This window comes from Strigops habroptila, chromosome 10 (assembly GCF_004027225.2).
Source record: "Strigops habroptila isolate Jane chromosome 10, bStrHab1.2.pri, whole genome shotgun sequence".
Classification (NCBI taxonomy): Eukaryota; Metazoa; Chordata; class Aves; order Psittaciformes; family Psittacidae; genus Strigops; species Strigops habroptila.
In genome coordinates, this window is record NC_046359.1 from 16,739,900 (window position 1) to 16,757,581 (window position 17,682).

The window sequence follows — 17,682 nt, forward strand, 5'->3', positions numbered from 1 at the left end:
ATCAAGTGTTGTAATGGAAACAAAAATGCAATTAATTTTGGAATCCAGTTCTAGTTGTCCTCATCTTGTTTGTCTCTCTATTATAGAGTTTTAGATGGAGGTTTTGCTATGTGTTCTCAACTGAGAAATGGGAAAAAAATTCTTATTTTTATAGTAAGATTTTCCTGCTTCAGTTCAGAAAAATGAGTTACAAGAGCAGGGAAAAATGAAACATCCACTATCTGGAATGCATTGCTTCCTTAAGATTTCAGGTCACGGTCCCATCTGTGGATCATGGCAATATATCTGTTGCAGTTTTCATAGATAGTTGTAGAGAATGTGGCTAACCATAGTGAGCTAAGATTCTCCTATACTGTGTGGAATGAAGTTCCTTAGTGTTTTTGTATGCTGCTCAAGCAGATGAAAGAAAATAGAAATCAGAAGCCAGAGTTAGGAATGGTAGGCTGTTTTGCACAGCTTAAAGTATCTTGCTTTCCAACCTTGTGCACTGGTAATTAATGATGCACTGATAATTAATGTTGCTGTGTTAGTGGATGTTCTGTGAGCTTGCTTTATGTCTAGATCCTAAAAGTGAGTTTGTGAATGACTCCTCATAATGGTGAAAAGGTCCCTCCCTGTTTCTCTTCATTTAGTTCGTGATTCGTTATTACAAGAGAAAATAAGGGTAACCAAACTACATTCCTTCTGTTTAACTAGCTTTTGTCTGGTTAATGTAGCACTGGATATCTGCAGCGCTCGGAAAAAAAAGTTGGAAAACCAGCTCTCCAGTTTGGATTAAATGCACTTAAAATGAAAGCTTGGCTGTAAAGATTGGAGCTTTTATGTGCCTCTGAAGAGAAGTCACCAAATGCAGATCACTGAAGTTTCTGGATTAGCACTGCAGTAACTTATTAAATCATGGCTGTATGGTCTTCATGGGGGACTTCTAAGGGAAGTATTAAGACTCTGTGGTATAGTTTTCTCAAGAAGAGCAATTACTTTGTAATTTTAAATGCCGTCTTTGATCTTTTGCTTGATTCTTAGAGTACAATTTCACATCCTTGTTTTTTTCTTTTTCTCCTTACGGCACTGCGTTTCTTAGACATACAGATGTACGGATGCCATGCCATTTTAGTATCCATGAAGCACTACTCTCTGATTTGAAGTGTTGTATTTTCTACTCATTAAATTAGTTATGGTAATGGCTACTTGCTAGCAATAGACAATGAAATATTTTTTTTTTAATTTGAAGTTAGTAGCTTTCTCTGAAATGATCAATTACTGTAGTATAAGTAGCCCACAATCACTGAGTAAATTCTAGAGACGTATCCTTCATCCTCTTGGTAACTGGTGTTCTCATGGCAAGATAATCAGAACTGCCATACAGCAAAGAATCTGTTACATTTTGGTTTCTAATGTTAGCCAGCATCATGTTCTCTTCTGGGAAGGTCTTCCAAGTACCCAAATATGTGTGGAAGGACTATTTCTAAGCAGCATACTACATTTGAGGTATATATGTTTTAAGATGGATTCTGGTTTCTCTACTGGAGGAAATATTGTAAAGGTAGATAGTTTTTTGGATAAAGAAAAAGAAAAAAAATAGTATATACACCTACCTAACCATGATTAAAAAAGCAAGATTTTATTGTGGTGTGCACTGTACCATGCTTTCAGAAGCAGATCTCTTTGGATGCATTATGAATGCATCTTTCCTGTGTGACCATCATGTAGGTGTCAAACTGTAAGGTTTGAGAAGTGCACATGCATAGTTCAAGTGGTTGTCCTGAGAGACTGCTGAATAAAGGTGCCTTTCACACATGCCAGTTTCTATTATAAATCTAAGTGTAGTCCAAATCTCAGAAGAGAGATAGGAACTGTCAAATCAACAAATGCTTGTAAGTTTATCATGTTAATTAGTTGACAGGTCAGATGGTGTTTTCGAACCTTTCTGTGCTAGCAGGACTGAACAATATTGAAAAAATAAAACTCCGTTTTAATTGAAATGTATATTAGAAAAGTGAGAAAATTTACTTTGAATAAAATTATTGCAATATATAAGAACTAAAAACATTTCCTTTCATTACAGTGATTTCATAATTAAGCTGGTTCGCAAATACTGCTAGTTTTGAAAATTGCTCATGGTTTGCATTAAGCTATAATAAATTATTGCTAAACTTTTATGTAGCATCTGCTAACAAAAGGTCAATGCGTACCTACAGTAAAACCACAGAAGGCTTGATATGCTGCAGTGTTTTCTGTGCTAAATCCAGAGGCACATCTACTTCAGATGTACTGGTGGTGGTGCCAACTAAGTTTTAATAGGTAGTGCCATACTAACCTTTCTAGTAGCTGAAATGTGTTCTAGTAGATATTCTCAATCCTTTCTGAGACTGTGAGATGGTCCAAAGGCTTTTTAGAGTAATTTAAAATCTGTTTACTTAATGAACTTTGAAACAGTTTTGTTAATACAAAACTGTAAGTTTTCAGAGTGATTCTCACATTCCCCATAGGAAAAATGAATGACATTTTGGTGTGCTGTTCTCTGTTTGTATGCAAGATATTCTCTTATGCTGTAGGTTGTAGAGTCAGGGTTTGACAGGTATCCCCTAATTTTACCTTTCATACTTACGGCATTCATTAAAATGGCAAGCCTTGAATAGTAGCCACTAAGCCTTTTCAAGTGAATAATATTCACTTACGACAGAGCTTTACTCAAGAGAAAATGGAGATATGTAGGAAACTGTTCTGTATTTTTGACTGGTTGGTACTGAATACAATGTGGAATTAATTCAGCATGGGTCTTCATTTTGCTGCCTGTTACCTGATATTTAGATGGACATTTTGGACTTCCGGAATTTGAAGTGCTTCCCATAAAGACAAAAATGAGGTATTGGCATTTTAAAGAGGAGATAACAGGATAATAGCTTCTACGCATACATTTTCTTTCATACTAGATACATTTCTGAAAATTTAAAATGTTAACTTCAGAATAGACTTTGATATGCTGTATTTAAGGGAAGAGTTTTACTGATTTCTTGCTTTTTCTTTCTACAGCTAGTTGATGTGGAAAAATGGGTATGTGATTCTGTCTTTTATTCACCTGATCCCAAACGTTTCATGTTGCCACTGAGTCTGAACCTGTCTGCTGTTTTGATACCCTCTGTGTTCATGACCCTTCAACTTGCATGGCTCAAAAAAAAAAAAGAGGCGAATACATGGTCATGTAGGATCTGGTCATTCCTGAATTGTCGTACCAAATTTCATGCTGCCACAGTGACTTTTTCTCTTTTTTAATTTAATCATAGAATTGTGTAATGTGAACGTATGATTATTGCCTGTCAGTTTTGAGCCTTGCTGTCTAATGTTACAACTCCATCCTGTAACCCACCTGTCTTTTCCGGTAGAGACACTGTAATCCTAAAATGCATGACAGTAAGATAATTAATACTGATAAATAATGTGTGATGCTGTATCTAGCTACAAATAATATATATATATGAAATATTTAATAATGGAGAACAGCTGCTACAGAATAAAAAATTCATTCATAGATCTTAGCAAATAAAGTCAAAGCACAGTTTGCTGCGAATGTGTTGTTAAGGCTTTTCCTAATGTGTCTGTGTATACCATGCATATTTGTTTGGCCATCTGATAGAACTCCTCTATATGGGACATATTTAGTATGTTTTTCTCTGATGTAATTTCTAACATCTGCATATGTATGAGTTAGTTGTCATAAAGTGTGTGTAGAATTATTTGTTCACATTTAAAGTGTTAGAAGCCTCTCTAAAAGCTTGTACCATAATAGGCCTCCTTGTTTTTTTAATACTTAATTTGAGCTGCATGTGACCAGAAACAACTTAGGATGTCCTTTGGTATATGGCCAATAACAAATGTAGAACGCGGGTCTCGCTTTATTTCAGCCAGACATTATAGAATTTTATTCTGTATTACATGTTTATGGTAGTGACTCAAGTTATAGCTCACTTGAGACTCCTGTAGGTAAGTACATTACTTAAATGATGGCTTAGGCTTTTCAACACCCTTTTTACTAGTGTATTCCCAACTGTCTATGTCATGTGACATAAACATATATATATACTTACAATATTTATTAAACAATAACTGTAGTTAAGTATTAATTTTAGCTAATTGTATCGGGATGACAGCATTTTCCATATTCTGGGAATCAGATATTTGTGACAAGCAGGAAGTTTTTATATGGTTTGATTTGGAATGTTTTGAAGTTATACTGTTAGTCAGGTTATCTTCTTATTTTGTCCACATTTAATTGCAAGTGAAAGGGGTTAGTTCTAAATGTTTAGATTCTGTGTTTTTATTCCTATGATGAATTCTACTATAAAGAGAAATGCAGCAATAAAAAGGAAGTTCAGTAGTATACAGGCATCTGGCCTCATATGTCAGAATGCATGAAAAATTGTAAGCCAGAAGTTTATTAGTTATGCTCTGACGTGGCTTGTTTTTGAGTGAAGTATTCAAAGAGCGTGTTAATGGAAAATATAGTAATAACTGCATAAATACAATTCACATGTGCCTTTTCTTCTTGTTATTTTAATTCAGAATTTGGTAACACAATCTTACACTCTGGAAAGACTGCTTCACAGAAATGTGTCCTTAAAGTATTTTAAAAACAGATGGTTCCCATGACAGCAGAGCTTAATGTTTCATTCTGACTTACACTGGCTAAAGACTTTTCTTAATAGACCAGTTCTGTAATCTAGACCAGCTCCTATGTGATGGGGATGGAGTGGGTAATGGTTTTATTTCACATATGAAGTTACTCTATCTCAAATGAGCCCCAGTTTGCCCTGTAAAGCCATTTTCCAATGTTGAACACACAAGATGAATGCAAGTGTGTTCAGTTATGTCTGTGTATCTGTGGACACCTTGGAGTCCAAGCCCAGAGCCTAAGTTAGACAGGCTTCATGTAAAAATTAATGACTAAATTAGTAACTGAACCTTGCTGCAAGCAGTTCCATGCCATTCAAAGGATAAGCTAAAATCGTCCACTTCTGAGCTGTTCCAGCCTGTAAACTGTGCTAACTAATTTTTGAATTTATTCCAGTTCTACTGTGCTGCTTCTGTTGATTTTGTTCCATAATCTTTATTTTGTTGTAAGGCATATGCTTGCAGTTGAAGCTAGATAAGAAGTAAACAGGTTTAAGATATTTCTTGAACCTTTGACTTTTTCCTTTTGTCTCTCAGCAGGTGTGGCTGTGAGGGCTTGTAGGTCTCCTTCAGTGCAGAATCAAACAGATTAAAGACATCTTGTCAAATGTAAAAACTAATGAAAGTAAGGCTTACTTTTTACATATCAGCCCCCATTTCATATTTTAAAATGTCTTTTATGCATTTAACTAATCTACCAAGAGGGATAAAACCTCAACATTTAATCAGAGGGATTTACTGAATTTTAACTGAAAGTTTAGAAGACACTGAAAACATCTTTTTTTACAGAGAAAATAACAGTAATGAAATAAGCTGAAATGGAATAATACATAGTGAAAGGAATTCCTCTCAATCTGCCTGTCATTTTTTTCTCTTTTACTATATTTATTAAATAAAATAATTATAAAGTGTTTGCTGCTGTGAATTAGCAACTATTGGTGTTTGCAAATTTGAGATTTCAAGGTGGGTGTTGTATACTTTTAAGGGTTTGATTTTTAAAGGACTTTTGTTCTCATAAGATCACCTGAATGTTTGTCTTGACTTTCAGAACAGCTGTTTAGCACTGTAATACAATTCAACGTAAAGAGGAGCAATTTTTAAAGACATCTACATTTTCCAAAACCTGGCCTGTTTTCCATATTTGCCTACATATAGTTGGTGAATTATTTTGAAAATTTGGTATTAAGAGCCATCAAGAATGATTGTTTTCAAGACAGACTACTCTGAAGAGCTTTTTACCTGGAGGGAAACCAAATTTATTGGTTCTTAAATTTAGAGTGTAAGGGACAAGGATTTTCATCCTTACACTGGCTAGTGGCAAAGCTATGGCAACTATAACGTTATAGGATTTTCTGCAACTTTTAAATACACAGAGGAACTTCTTCTGCTGAAGATAATGGTAAATCTTTTCCCTTCGAATAATTATTGTGTTAGCTCGGTTTTGTGCCCCCAATAAAACAGATTTTCAGATTCTTTGGAGAAAAGAAACTTGCAGAGTAAGGGAACACACTTCAGACGCTTTTCAAAAGAATTGTTTTCATTAGAGAGATTTCTGAGTTGAGAAGAAGTGAGTAAATTCTGACTTTGAGGATAGTGTGGGCTGGTTAAATATAATGAGAAAAAGTGGATTTTGGCTAGAGGAAACAAGCTAGGATTGTAGAGTTTGGAATGAGCCACAAAACAAAACTTCATCAAGACAAATGGTTGCAGTATTATGTCTTCAGTGCCATTGACATAATTAATTGCACATGCTTTACAATCAGTGTGATTTTATATCATTAAATGAATTATCTAAGGACTTGAATTTTTCTTTTTTTGAGAATTAAGATGAGATTATGGTAAGTTAGGTGTTTGAAGAATCATAGAGATACGCTACCCAAAAGCTGTCCAAGGTGCCAAATAACATAATAGCCCCAAACAGCTGTAAATATTTACATTGACAGCACATCCATAGTGCCCTCAGGTAAAGCTTCAATAGGTTTTAAATTTTATTTATTTATTTATTTATTTTTAGAGAGAACAGAGTGATGGATAGAATAATGGGTGTTATGTGCCTCAAACCAAATAATTTGAAAACTTGCAAAGATATTTTTTTTTATTTTTTCTAATCCCCTAAGTCATGTTCCAAGCCGTGCAGGTAGTCTGGCTGCTGAGTTTAGTTCTTCCACAGTGATGACATTCACGTGACACTAAGCACTTGTCCCCAAAAGACCAGGTAATATGCAGCTGAAGATGGAGTAGGAGCTTTGTGTATAACTAGAATAACATTTCATCGCAATTTGATCTCTTCTTTTAGCTGAGTTACTGTTGAAGTGTACAACAATTATTTGTTGTACTTAGTAACTTTATCAGTCTGTCGTCTTATCACCTTTACATTTTGGTGTTAATGTTTGGCAAACACTACCTTTCAAGAGCAATGGATCTGTCATGGTTTAACCCAGCAGGAAGTAAAGACCACACAGCTGCTCCCTCCCTCCCTCCCCCTCCACACAGTGAGATGGGGGAGAATTAGCTTATGGATGGGAATTAAGAATCTCAGTTGGTGGAGTATTGCCACTGATGCACTGTTGTGGTAGTGATTGGCACATGTTAGTCTTTGACCTTTAGCAAGCCCACAACAGAAGGGTGCTTTGAGAGATCAAGCAAGGTGGACAGCTGCTCGATTTCCTCCATCTATAAGGCAGCTATACCAAAAGACCACTGGTACCCTTTTGGATCCTTGAAATACCTTCTCCTGAGGTAGGCTATGCCAAGGATGCATGGAGCCTCTGGGCCAGTCACGATGGGGTGCTTTTGCGACTCCTTCCCAGTCAGGCTGATTTCAGCCTCCAGTAGAGGCAGCTGTTGGGATCCTCCTGTCACTCCAGAAATACAAATAGGTTCTGCCCCTTGATGGCATTAGGATACACTGTGCGCCAGTGTCTAGTACTGGAGCGTTATACTCCTGTAGGCCTGATGTTCCAGGCCATCTGATCTACACAGTCCAGTAAACCCAGTTGTCCCTTCCCTTCCACCTGGCTGTGGGCTGGGCCCCTCTAGTCCTGGTCATAGTATTTGTTACTCACTTCTTGTAAATATGAATCAGAAGTCCCTTTATCAAGATTAGGAATAAGAGGAGCCCTTCCATTCTGTCTGGGGAACTGCCCACTGGAGACTGGAACAGCAGTTTCCCTAGAAGAATCCCCCTTTTCTGATAGTTTTTCCTTGCAACTCACATATCTATGCTTTTAGGGTTGAGATAGATTTTCCATTCCGCTTACCTGTGATCACACAGGTAAAACCACAGGGTGGCCTGTAGTGTGTACCCACTATATTGTCTGTCTTGAGCAGAGGAACACTTACTCCTAATAGCTGAGATTCTGGTCTGTACAGGTGGGGAGTAGGATCTATCCACTTTGCGTTGCTCGACCAGTTTCTCTCCAGCCAGGACAAGGGAAGAAGAGAGACTTTATATTGCCTGAGTTGGTGAGCCAGTTCGTCCATTTGTCCCTTCTTGTCCTTCTGGGTCATTACCGTCAGTGAGTTAGCATACAAAAATGGTGTACTCCATAGAAACTTCTGTTACATAGGTCATGTGCACCTGACTTCATCTGGATCTTTGAATAACTGCTTGTTGTCCAGATCATCATAAATCACCTCCAATATAGCTAATTCCCTCAGATACTGGATACCTTTCTCCATGGTGGTCCACTTGCCTGGGTGACATATAACATCTTCCTTGAAGTGGTACCTTTCCTTCACGTCTGACAGGAGTCACCTCCAAAGGCTGAGGACTTGTGCCCCTTTCCAACCACTTTGTCAACGCCCCCTTCGCTAGAAAGGGATAACAGCTGTTCGGCTTAGCCCCGTAGGCTACTGGCCCTGTTATCCCAACATTGGAGTAGCCAGGTGACAATGTGCTGGCCTGGAGGATGGCTGAAACCTTTTGCATATTTCTCAGTTCAGTCACAAGAGACAGGGATCAGGAGGTTACCGCCTCATTTATGAGTTCTTCCTCTTCTCCAGTCAATGGCCATCTCTCTTCCTCCTGTTCTTGTGATGACCGTGCTTCAGAGTAGTCTGCCTTGTCCACTTCTCTTGCTCCTGCTCTCTAAATAAGCTATATTCCAGTATTTCTTCTTGTGAAGAAGCAGGAACTGATACTGGCACAGGTTGATTCTTTGGGTCATCTGCAGTGCCTGTTGCCAGGGTTGGTGTAACCTCAATGCCTGTCATTTTGTTGTCAGATCCAGAGACCTTCTCTTCCCCTTAAGGGTACTGACTAGTGTTGAACAGAGCTCAGTAGGCATGGGTGAAGGCCCAGCACATTGCAGTGATTTGTCTCTCTCTCGAATTGTCAGGGTGACAGCATACTTCTTCCAAATATTTTAATAGTTTTTCAGGATTCTGTACTTATTCAGGGGTGAAATTCCAAAACTTTGGAGGTGACCACTGTCCTGGGCACTTGCCAATACTATGTCACACACCTTGCCACATAACTATCCAGCCTTAGGGAATATCTTTGGGTGGTATTCTTAAATAGTTGTTTAAGCCTAAAGAAGACCTGGTACGCATTCAGAAGACACAGCAATGGGAATGTGCTGGTTTGAACATGTCAAGGGTATTCAAAATTCTAAAAGGCTATTGTAACTAGCCTGGAGGGATAAGGAAAGGAGAAACTTATCTCCCCCATATATTGGCCCTCTGAAAAGATAAAAGATGTAATTATTAATACTTTCCCATAGATGGCTCCTGAAGTATGGAGATGACAGCAATGCTGAGTACTGATACCCAGCTGGTTCCTGAGCAGCAGCTCCTGGCCAGCTTTCTCCCTAGTTTATATGCTGAGCATGACATCACATGGTACAGGATATCCCTTTGGCTGGTTTGGGTCAGCTGTCCTGGCTGTGTCTCCTCCCAGCTCCTTGTGTATGCCCAGCCCACTCACTGATGGGGTGGCGTAAGAAGTTGGAAAGGCCTTGACTCTGTGAAAACATTGGTCAGCAACAACTAAAATATCAATGTGTTATTAATCGTATTCTCATCCTAATCCAAAACACAGCACTGTACCTGCTGCTAGGAAGAAAATTAACTCTGTCCATGCTGTAATCAGGACAGGATGTTAGAATGACATTAAGAAATTTCAAGTTATAGGTCTGTTCCATCTGTTTAATTTTCAAATACCTATTCTGAATTGTTAAATGTTAGTCCAGAAACTCATGTGTGCTGTTGTCCTGAGCAAGTGTGAAGGAGCAGAAAGTTCCTCCCTCTGTGGAAGATGAGTTGGAGAAATTTCTTGTGTGATAGCCTGTTGCCTACCCAAAGTGCATAATTTCTTCTGTTTTGCTTCGGGGTGATTTTTATTTTTATTTTTTTTTTAATTCTTTTCTACATCTGGGAGTTGATGTTTTTCAGAGTAAGCATTCTCCTTTAGCTAAGAAGAGGTCTAAAAACCTTGGAGAACGCTCTTGTAGAAGGATGTGACAGGAGTACTTGGAGTACTTGGAACCTTCTGCCCTGTCCATTTGCTGGTAGCTGAGCAGCTGTGGCTGTCATAGTTCATGACAGGTACCTTCTCATGTTTGCCCTGGAGTTTCACAGGGGTATTTTCTTCATATTTGTGGACATAACATGAATTCAAGTGTTTGCCATGAAGAGAAAGCATTTCTACAACAGTTATATTTCATATTTCTTCCCCTGGTGGTTTGAAGGAGTAGGTGGATAATGTGTTCAGACTTTCCTCACCCAGTGTTGTCTTTCAGGTTTTCTAGCTTAAGGGGGACTATTCATGGCACTTTATGTTTCTAAGAATAACATGTAACCCATCTTCAAAATTACTAAGGAACCAGAGTAATTCTAAAGAACATGATATGACAGATCCAAACAGATGACCGTTGTTTCTCTCTCATTTGTTATAGTTCAATTAATATGTCAACTGAAGAGAATGAATTGTTAATTCTGGTCTTCCAGAAAGTCCATCACAAGAAGCTGCTATAGCATGTTAGTAATCAAGGGAAGAGAGAAACTGTTCACTTTAATTTGAAGCTAGTTGAGAGATTACAATCAAGCAGTTAAATAAATTATCAGGAAGAGAACCAGAAGGTTTCAGAGAAGTTGTGAAATTGTTTAATGTACTTGTAGTCTGGAAAAATCAGTGGGATTGTGTAGGTTTCAGAGTAAAATTTCACAGATGAATGACAGCTGGAAAAGACTGAGGTATTTGATTATATTAGAATTAATCATATAATTAACTTACTTATATGTTAATGAATTTATGCCCCACCACACTGTAGACAGCTCAGCGAAGACTTCTGTTTGATTTCTGGAGCCGCTTAGTGAAAGAAAAACAAAATATTGTTGACAGGAAATGGGGATAATAATAATGGAAAATGATCACACTGTATTTTAAATGCTTGTTTTATGGAGATCGTGGGCAGGGTACATGATCTTTAGTTTTGGACAATTTGTTTCCAAATGTCTAACTACCAAATAGACCTAGAAGACTTTTAGGGAGAGAAGTGTTTGAACATTACGAGATCATAAGATTATACTTTTTTTTTTTCTTCTTCCGCCTAGAACATCTTGTACATCTCTGAGAACAGATACTTCTGTTTTAAAAGCATGTATGAAATGAAAGCACCCAGTCTTGCTTGGAAGCTCTCCTGTTAGACTCTCTTTTAATGTGGGATAGAGCCAAACTTCAGTCCTCCGCTGCAAACTTTGTGATACTAAAACGAACTAACGAGGTCAAAAAAGGAAAAGGTGGCCATAGAACTCTTTCTTACGAAGAAAAACAAATCACTGCTTGTAACATAACATACAGGTCTCCTTTTATTCTTGAGCAACCTCCATGAAAATTAACCTAAAAATTTCCATAATCTCCTCATATCAGTCATGTAGCACTGAATTTTTTTTAATCACTGCATGAAATATTACTAACTTTTTAGTCTTCTTAATTTATTGTGCATTTACATACCATATGTTACTACAACAGTGGTGCTCTCCAGCTCTGCATTTTGAATGCAGGACTTTACAACTTGCATTGTACTTAGTTTGAAGCTACCTGCAGAGCAGGTTGTTTAAGATGATCAGGCATGGCTCCTTTTTTTACCTGTACTGTGTTTTATCTTTAAGCAATAAGTATTTAATGTGCTATATTATTTAAAGGGAAAAAAAACCAAAACCAACAAAACAACAGAAAAAAAAAAAAACAAAATGAGAAAACTGTTCCATAAAAAAATGATGAAGCCTTGTTCTGAGCAGCTGTTTGCTTTCCAGCACAAACTATAATTATGCTAATTGCAATGATAAATGTTCCTTTTAAATGTGGTTTGTAGTTCTGTGTATCCCACTCACTTTTTGAAGGAAAACAAATCCCATTTTTAAGCACCTGAAAGCAAATACTCATTTCACATTTTCTCTTTTTTTCCCCTTCTCATGGCTCTACAGAAATTTATGATGAAGGTAAGCAAGTTAAACATTTGGTATTATACTTTCTGTGAATTCCTACAGTTTAATTTAGTTCATTCTTTATTTTTAACATCAACATCAAACTTGTCTTCACTAAAATAGCACTTAGTGAATTTTGTAAAAATTTGGGTTTAGAAACCACTAGAATCTGAACTCTCCACTAGACTCTTTCTAGAAACCATTGGACTCTAGCTTGGGTTGGGGTTATGGTTTATTTAGATCATGAAGAACCAAAGGCAGACACTTTTGTGGAAATAGGGCTCTGGTCTGGCTTCTGTAATTATCAATTCATCCGTACCCTTTCAGTGAGAATATAATGCTATCTGGTAAATAAGAGATCTTGAGACAATGAATAAATAACATGAGACGCAGTAAAATGTTTAGGCATTTTGGAAAGAGGAGATAGCACACTGTCTCTTCTGTCACAGAATGCTGATGAGATTATATGGTGCTGTAGTGGGGCGAGTGGGGAGCTCTTAGGCTGTGGGTCGCTGGCACTTCACTGCCTCAGATCAGTAAGCATATGCAGGAGCTCTGCTTCTCAGGGCTTTTACTTTTTTAATATTTTTTTTTATTATTTATTAACACTGTGAAGAAGCACTTAGTGAACCTCCAAACATTTTGAATAACTGACATTTGAATAATTGGCTGTGATTTTAGCCAAGATTTGTTGGTTATCCATTTTCTACATTTCCTTTAATTATCAAAGTCTATTCCTAGCATCATTTGTTTACTGATTTTCATTGCCTGCAAGTTTGCTGTTCTATGGTATGGTCTTGCTTCATTGTCAGGAATTCTGGGCCAGATAAGCAGTGCTATTTTAAGGGTTGGATTAAATGATGTCAGAGGAATTTTCTTAGCATGACTCCTCCGCTGATCCATCTTTTCTTCCCACTTGGCTGTCTGTCTTATTCTTTATCTGTGAGTTTTTTTCCTCAAATGACAAGGATGATTCACACTCCATGTATCATATAGCAACAGAAAAAGCTTAGGCACAATCCTGTGAAAAATGCCTCCCTCCTTCACTTATGCAGCTCTAAAATAACCAGGAAGATTTTTATTAGAAATTCCTTCTATCTCCTATGCAGTGAAGGAGGAGTATGGAGGAAGAGAAATCTTCGCTAGGCTAAGGGAGAAATTGATAAATTTTATCCTCTAGGGCAATTTTTTTCCAAACCACTGTGTTTCAAAGTAGCAGTTAGTAATGGACGGATTGCCTCAGCCATAAATATAAATGCTTTTTTACATAGAAGGCTCGAAACATGATCAATATTACTAATTTTTGATTTTTTTTTTAAATTTTTTGGATTTTTTTTTTTTTTTTTACTGCTCTGTCTGCTTTTCATTGACATGATGTTTCCTATTGCTGGGAAAGTGCTAACAGAAATGTAGCATTGCTAATATTAATCATGAGGTGTATCTGAAGTGTTTCTAATTATGTGGCTGTTTATTCTGCCTTCTGACAGGTCAGTATTAGAGAAATCAGGATCATTTAGCATGATACTGGCACAAATGTTTATCATCATTATTAATGATTCCGATCTTTTTAGTACAGATGGTAAAATATCTCTGTTTTCCTAAGTGAATACGACATGCTCATGATTTTTGTTGGTCGGTTGATTTATTTTCCTGTTCTTTGGCTTGGCATGACACAAAAGAGGAGGTAACTGTTGATGATATTGGTGAAAGAAGTTTGTTTTGTTTCTTTTTTCTCCCTCCTTCCCCCCTATCCCCTGCCTTTTTTTTTAGGTCACAAGGGCCATAATTCACTAAGAGTAGGTACCAGCAGAGTCATCAGTCGTACTAATCTCCACGCCTGAATTTATCAGCAATTACACTTTTGTAATGAATTCCATGAAAAAGCAATCATCAACTAAATAGTGATTTAAAAGTAAGGTGTAAAAACTAGAATATGTATAGCATATAGAATTTCTAGATAGGTTCAACTTCCTTTTTGTTAGTCCATTGTAACATGGAATACAGACTACAGTGAGACAAAAGATAGAGGTTTTAGACTGGTTTGAATTCGCCCTTTGGAGCTGCAGTTGTTTGGTACAAGTGGAGTGAAAGGAGTATTACCACAGTGCCACATGTCAGTGAATTGATCTTTAAATTCTAAGCAGCTAAATGCTGTGGGTTTGGTGCCAGCCACTGGAAATGGCAGCCCAAGAGCATGGTAATTGCAGAAGGGACTCATTAGCATTTCTGTGTTTTGGTAGAAGAATTCAAGGCTTCTGGGCTTGGATGCTGTTACTTTGGAAAGGAAATTTTGGCTTTTTTGTGTCAAGATTTTTAAAGAAAATGGGTGTTTATATGTGCAAGAAGAACATGTAAAACTCCTTGGCTCACACTCTGTAGCTTTGTTTGTTGTCTTTACTACTTGCAGCATTTTTAAGTTCAGCGACGCTGCTGGAGATGTAGTTTCTCAGCATTGCTATTCCAAGTGTCAGTTGTTTAGTTTTGCCTGACTAACTGTGTCTCACAAGCCTTCTAGCTCTTTTCCAGGGTTACTTCACAAGTTCTGCAGTGACTCAGCCTGTTTCCACACATTCTGTTATCACCATTGCTTGGGGTTTTCTGGTCTCTTTGGCCAACATTCATCCCACAAACTGACATGCCTGATCTAGAGCCATGGGTATAAACAAAGCACATGTTCCTCATTTTGCACTTCTTTTTCTTTTTTAAGAACCAGCTCAGGTTAAATACTTGTATTAGCCTGCAGGTTTAAAAACCTTCATCAGCCTCTTGAAAAAGGCATTTAACACCAACAGCCTTACATCTCTGATCCTGACAGAGGTAGTTTCTGACTAGTAACAGCATAGTCCAGGCCCTAAATATACTTTTACTTAGAATGCATGATAGTTGTGATCCCCACCCCCCCCCCCCCAAGCCGATACCTGTGGTGAGACTCACATTTCCTGTTTGATTTCTCTTTCTAATTGATCAAACTCACTATTTCAGAATGTAAGGACTGCTACTGAATGGGAAGTCTGAGAGCCCCAACATGAGTCCCAGGGGAGAGATTTGAGAAGGTTCCATTATGGGAATAGCATGTGCTTTGTTTATATATAATTCTTTAGGGCTTCCGTAACTGGTGGGTGCAATTTCCTGCTTAGTTTATTTTTGTGGTGGTGGTGGTTTTTAATTTAAAAGGATTCAAAGCAGGTAACAGTAGGATATTCTATGTTTAATTATATACTTCTGCTTATACATTTAAACTGTCTAGATTTAGAGATAGGATTTATTTTTCATCATTCTGTAGTTTTCTAATAATATAAGTGTAAGAACTAAACTACGGAGCTTCATGAAAATTAGAACACACTCATGATGCAGAAAATAAGACTTTGGCATTCATATTTGCAAATATTTCTATGGAAGTGTAGGTATCCTCTATTTGACATGCTGTTGTTTCCAGCATCCGTTTTAAGTGTAAGATGGCCATCATTAGTGTACTCCATTTAAATGTAAATTTAAAGTGGAAGTATTCATCTTAAAGGGTGCTGTTTTACTCCAGTGTACATATGAAAGTCATATTTGAACCATTAACATTATTTTGTGGTATTTGCCTTGGAAAAAAAAAAAGTGAAGAAAAACAAGGAGCCCATTGCTTCTTTTACTGTACAGCTTCTCACATGTTAAAAATCTTCAGTGTCATGAAAACAGTTGTGTAGTATTTGGTTTAGAAACCCATTCAGAGCAGTATTGAGTGGTTCTAAGTTCCATCTAGACTATCTGGGCTGGTGTTTCATATGGCTGGGTCTGGGGCACAGAGGAAATAACAGCTAAGCAGCTGGTTGCAATTAGGTCATAATTTACCATTACTGTAAATTATATGGATTGCACTTTGGATGGATTTACTATGGATGTCTTGTAGCTTGTTGTTTCACTTTTTAATTTTTTTTTTTTTAAGTCTATCAAAACGATACTTCCTTAAAATCTAGTCTTTGTACTTTCCTATAGTGTATGTCACTAATTCCATTCTGCTGTTATGGAATGAGGCAGGAAAAGCCACAATATCATTCTTAAAAACTCACTGTGTGATATTGTAGAGAGTGTGCTTCAGTACCTGTCTTCTTGTGACAAATTCCAATATTTTTTTAATTTCTTCCATGAGTGACTACAATTGTCTGAATAGCCATGTGCTAAATGCAACTGCTGTCAGGCTTTCTCAAGCATTAGCTTTCTGACTAATGACAATATTACAAAAGCTTTGCACAAAACACTGAAATAACTATCCTGTATATGTACATGGTTTCACATGTTCGTCTGTCTTTGATACCTCCCTGAAGCTTATAGCTTTTTTCACATTCAAACATTTGGAGATTGTGTAGATCTGTGAAGAAAAGTCAGCAAAGAAACATTGGCATTTGCTTGCATAGAGTACTCATTGGTCTAAGAAATATTTTTCTTAGAAAAAGAAATAAGGTAGAAATAAGACTGTTATCTTGAAAAGAATGGTAAGGTAATGGCTATTTTACTCAAATTCTCCTTGGATGTTATAGGGCCATTCAGTAGTCTCTAAAAATTCTGATCATGAGGTTCCCAGAAGCAGAAATGTCTCCAAAACTCTTGTTCAGTGTCACCATGATTAATTTCTTTCAGCTTCTCATGAATGGCCACAAGTGTAGCAATGCAGCCATAGGCACAGTGGTGGTGTGAGTGCTACTGAAATACTTGTTTATATCTGTCAGGTGGTTGCTTGTCTGTACGTATGACAGTTGTGTATATACAAAATTTTATGAAACCAGATATAAATGGTTTGTTTGAGTCATGTTTAACATACCTTATGGCAGGATTGGTATTTGCAGTAAAATATTATATATTTTTGTTCGATCTATATTATAAACGTTTCATGTTATGCTGAAATTTGTACATTTGTACATTTTACTAGATAGTTTGTAGGTTGCAATTTTTAAGTTCTTTTTGGCATTTTTATCCTATTAAGAAAAGAAGACAAGTAAATATTTTCCAGTTTTAACTTATTTTCCTTCTTTATTTTTGTTTCAAGATAACACTTTTTATTAAGCAGCTCAGATCTTAGTAGTCTATTCTCATTTCCTGGTCTAACAATGCATTGAACTTGAAAGCTGTTTATGTATTTTGAGTGCTAATTTCTTCAGCTCTAATTGTTGTTGTTGTTGTATTCTAAATTGGCTTTGCTTTGGCAATGGCTTTTGGGTAATGAGATGACTCCAAATTAATCACAAATCTGTGGGTATTATGGATGGAATTAGTCAGGATTGTGGCTTCCAAGAATTCTTACTTGCAGTGTCTTCTAAAATATGATCACTTGAATATTACTAGAAACTTGATGAAACTTTAGTGTCACACCTCATCTTTGAATCTTGCAACTTTGCCATAGAGGTCTAATTGTTAACTTTTTAATTTTTAGATTTTTTTTTTTTTTTTTTTTTTTAACGTGTGCAGAAGTTTTGTTTCTCTGCAACATTCTAGGTAGGAACGGATTATTTTGAAAAATCAAAAGCTCTTTCAGTAGACAGTCATGGCCCAACAGCTACTTACTATGCAGCTTCTGGCATAAAGATAAATGCTAAGTATTTATTT

General features: G+C 36.9%; 1 protein-coding gene across 7 annotated transcripts in view; it reads left to right on the forward strand.

The window, feature by feature from the left end:
* Positions 1-17,682, forward strand: part of RYR2 (ryanodine receptor 2) — a 375,228-nt gene that overhangs the window by 128,105 nt on the left and 229,441 nt on the right. For 5 of the 7 annotated variants that reach the window (XM_030499610.1, XM_030499611.1, XM_030499612.1 and 2 more), the window contains exons 4-5: positions 3,034-3,054; positions 12,097-12,111. The exons of the other annotated variants lie outside the window; for them this stretch is intronic. In XM_030499610.1, coding sequence (XP_030355470.1) covers positions 3,034-3,054; positions 12,097-12,111 — 36 coding nt within the window. The remainder of the gene's footprint in view (positions 1-3,033; positions 3,055-12,096; positions 12,112-17,682) is intronic. 7 annotated transcript variants of the gene reach the window in all.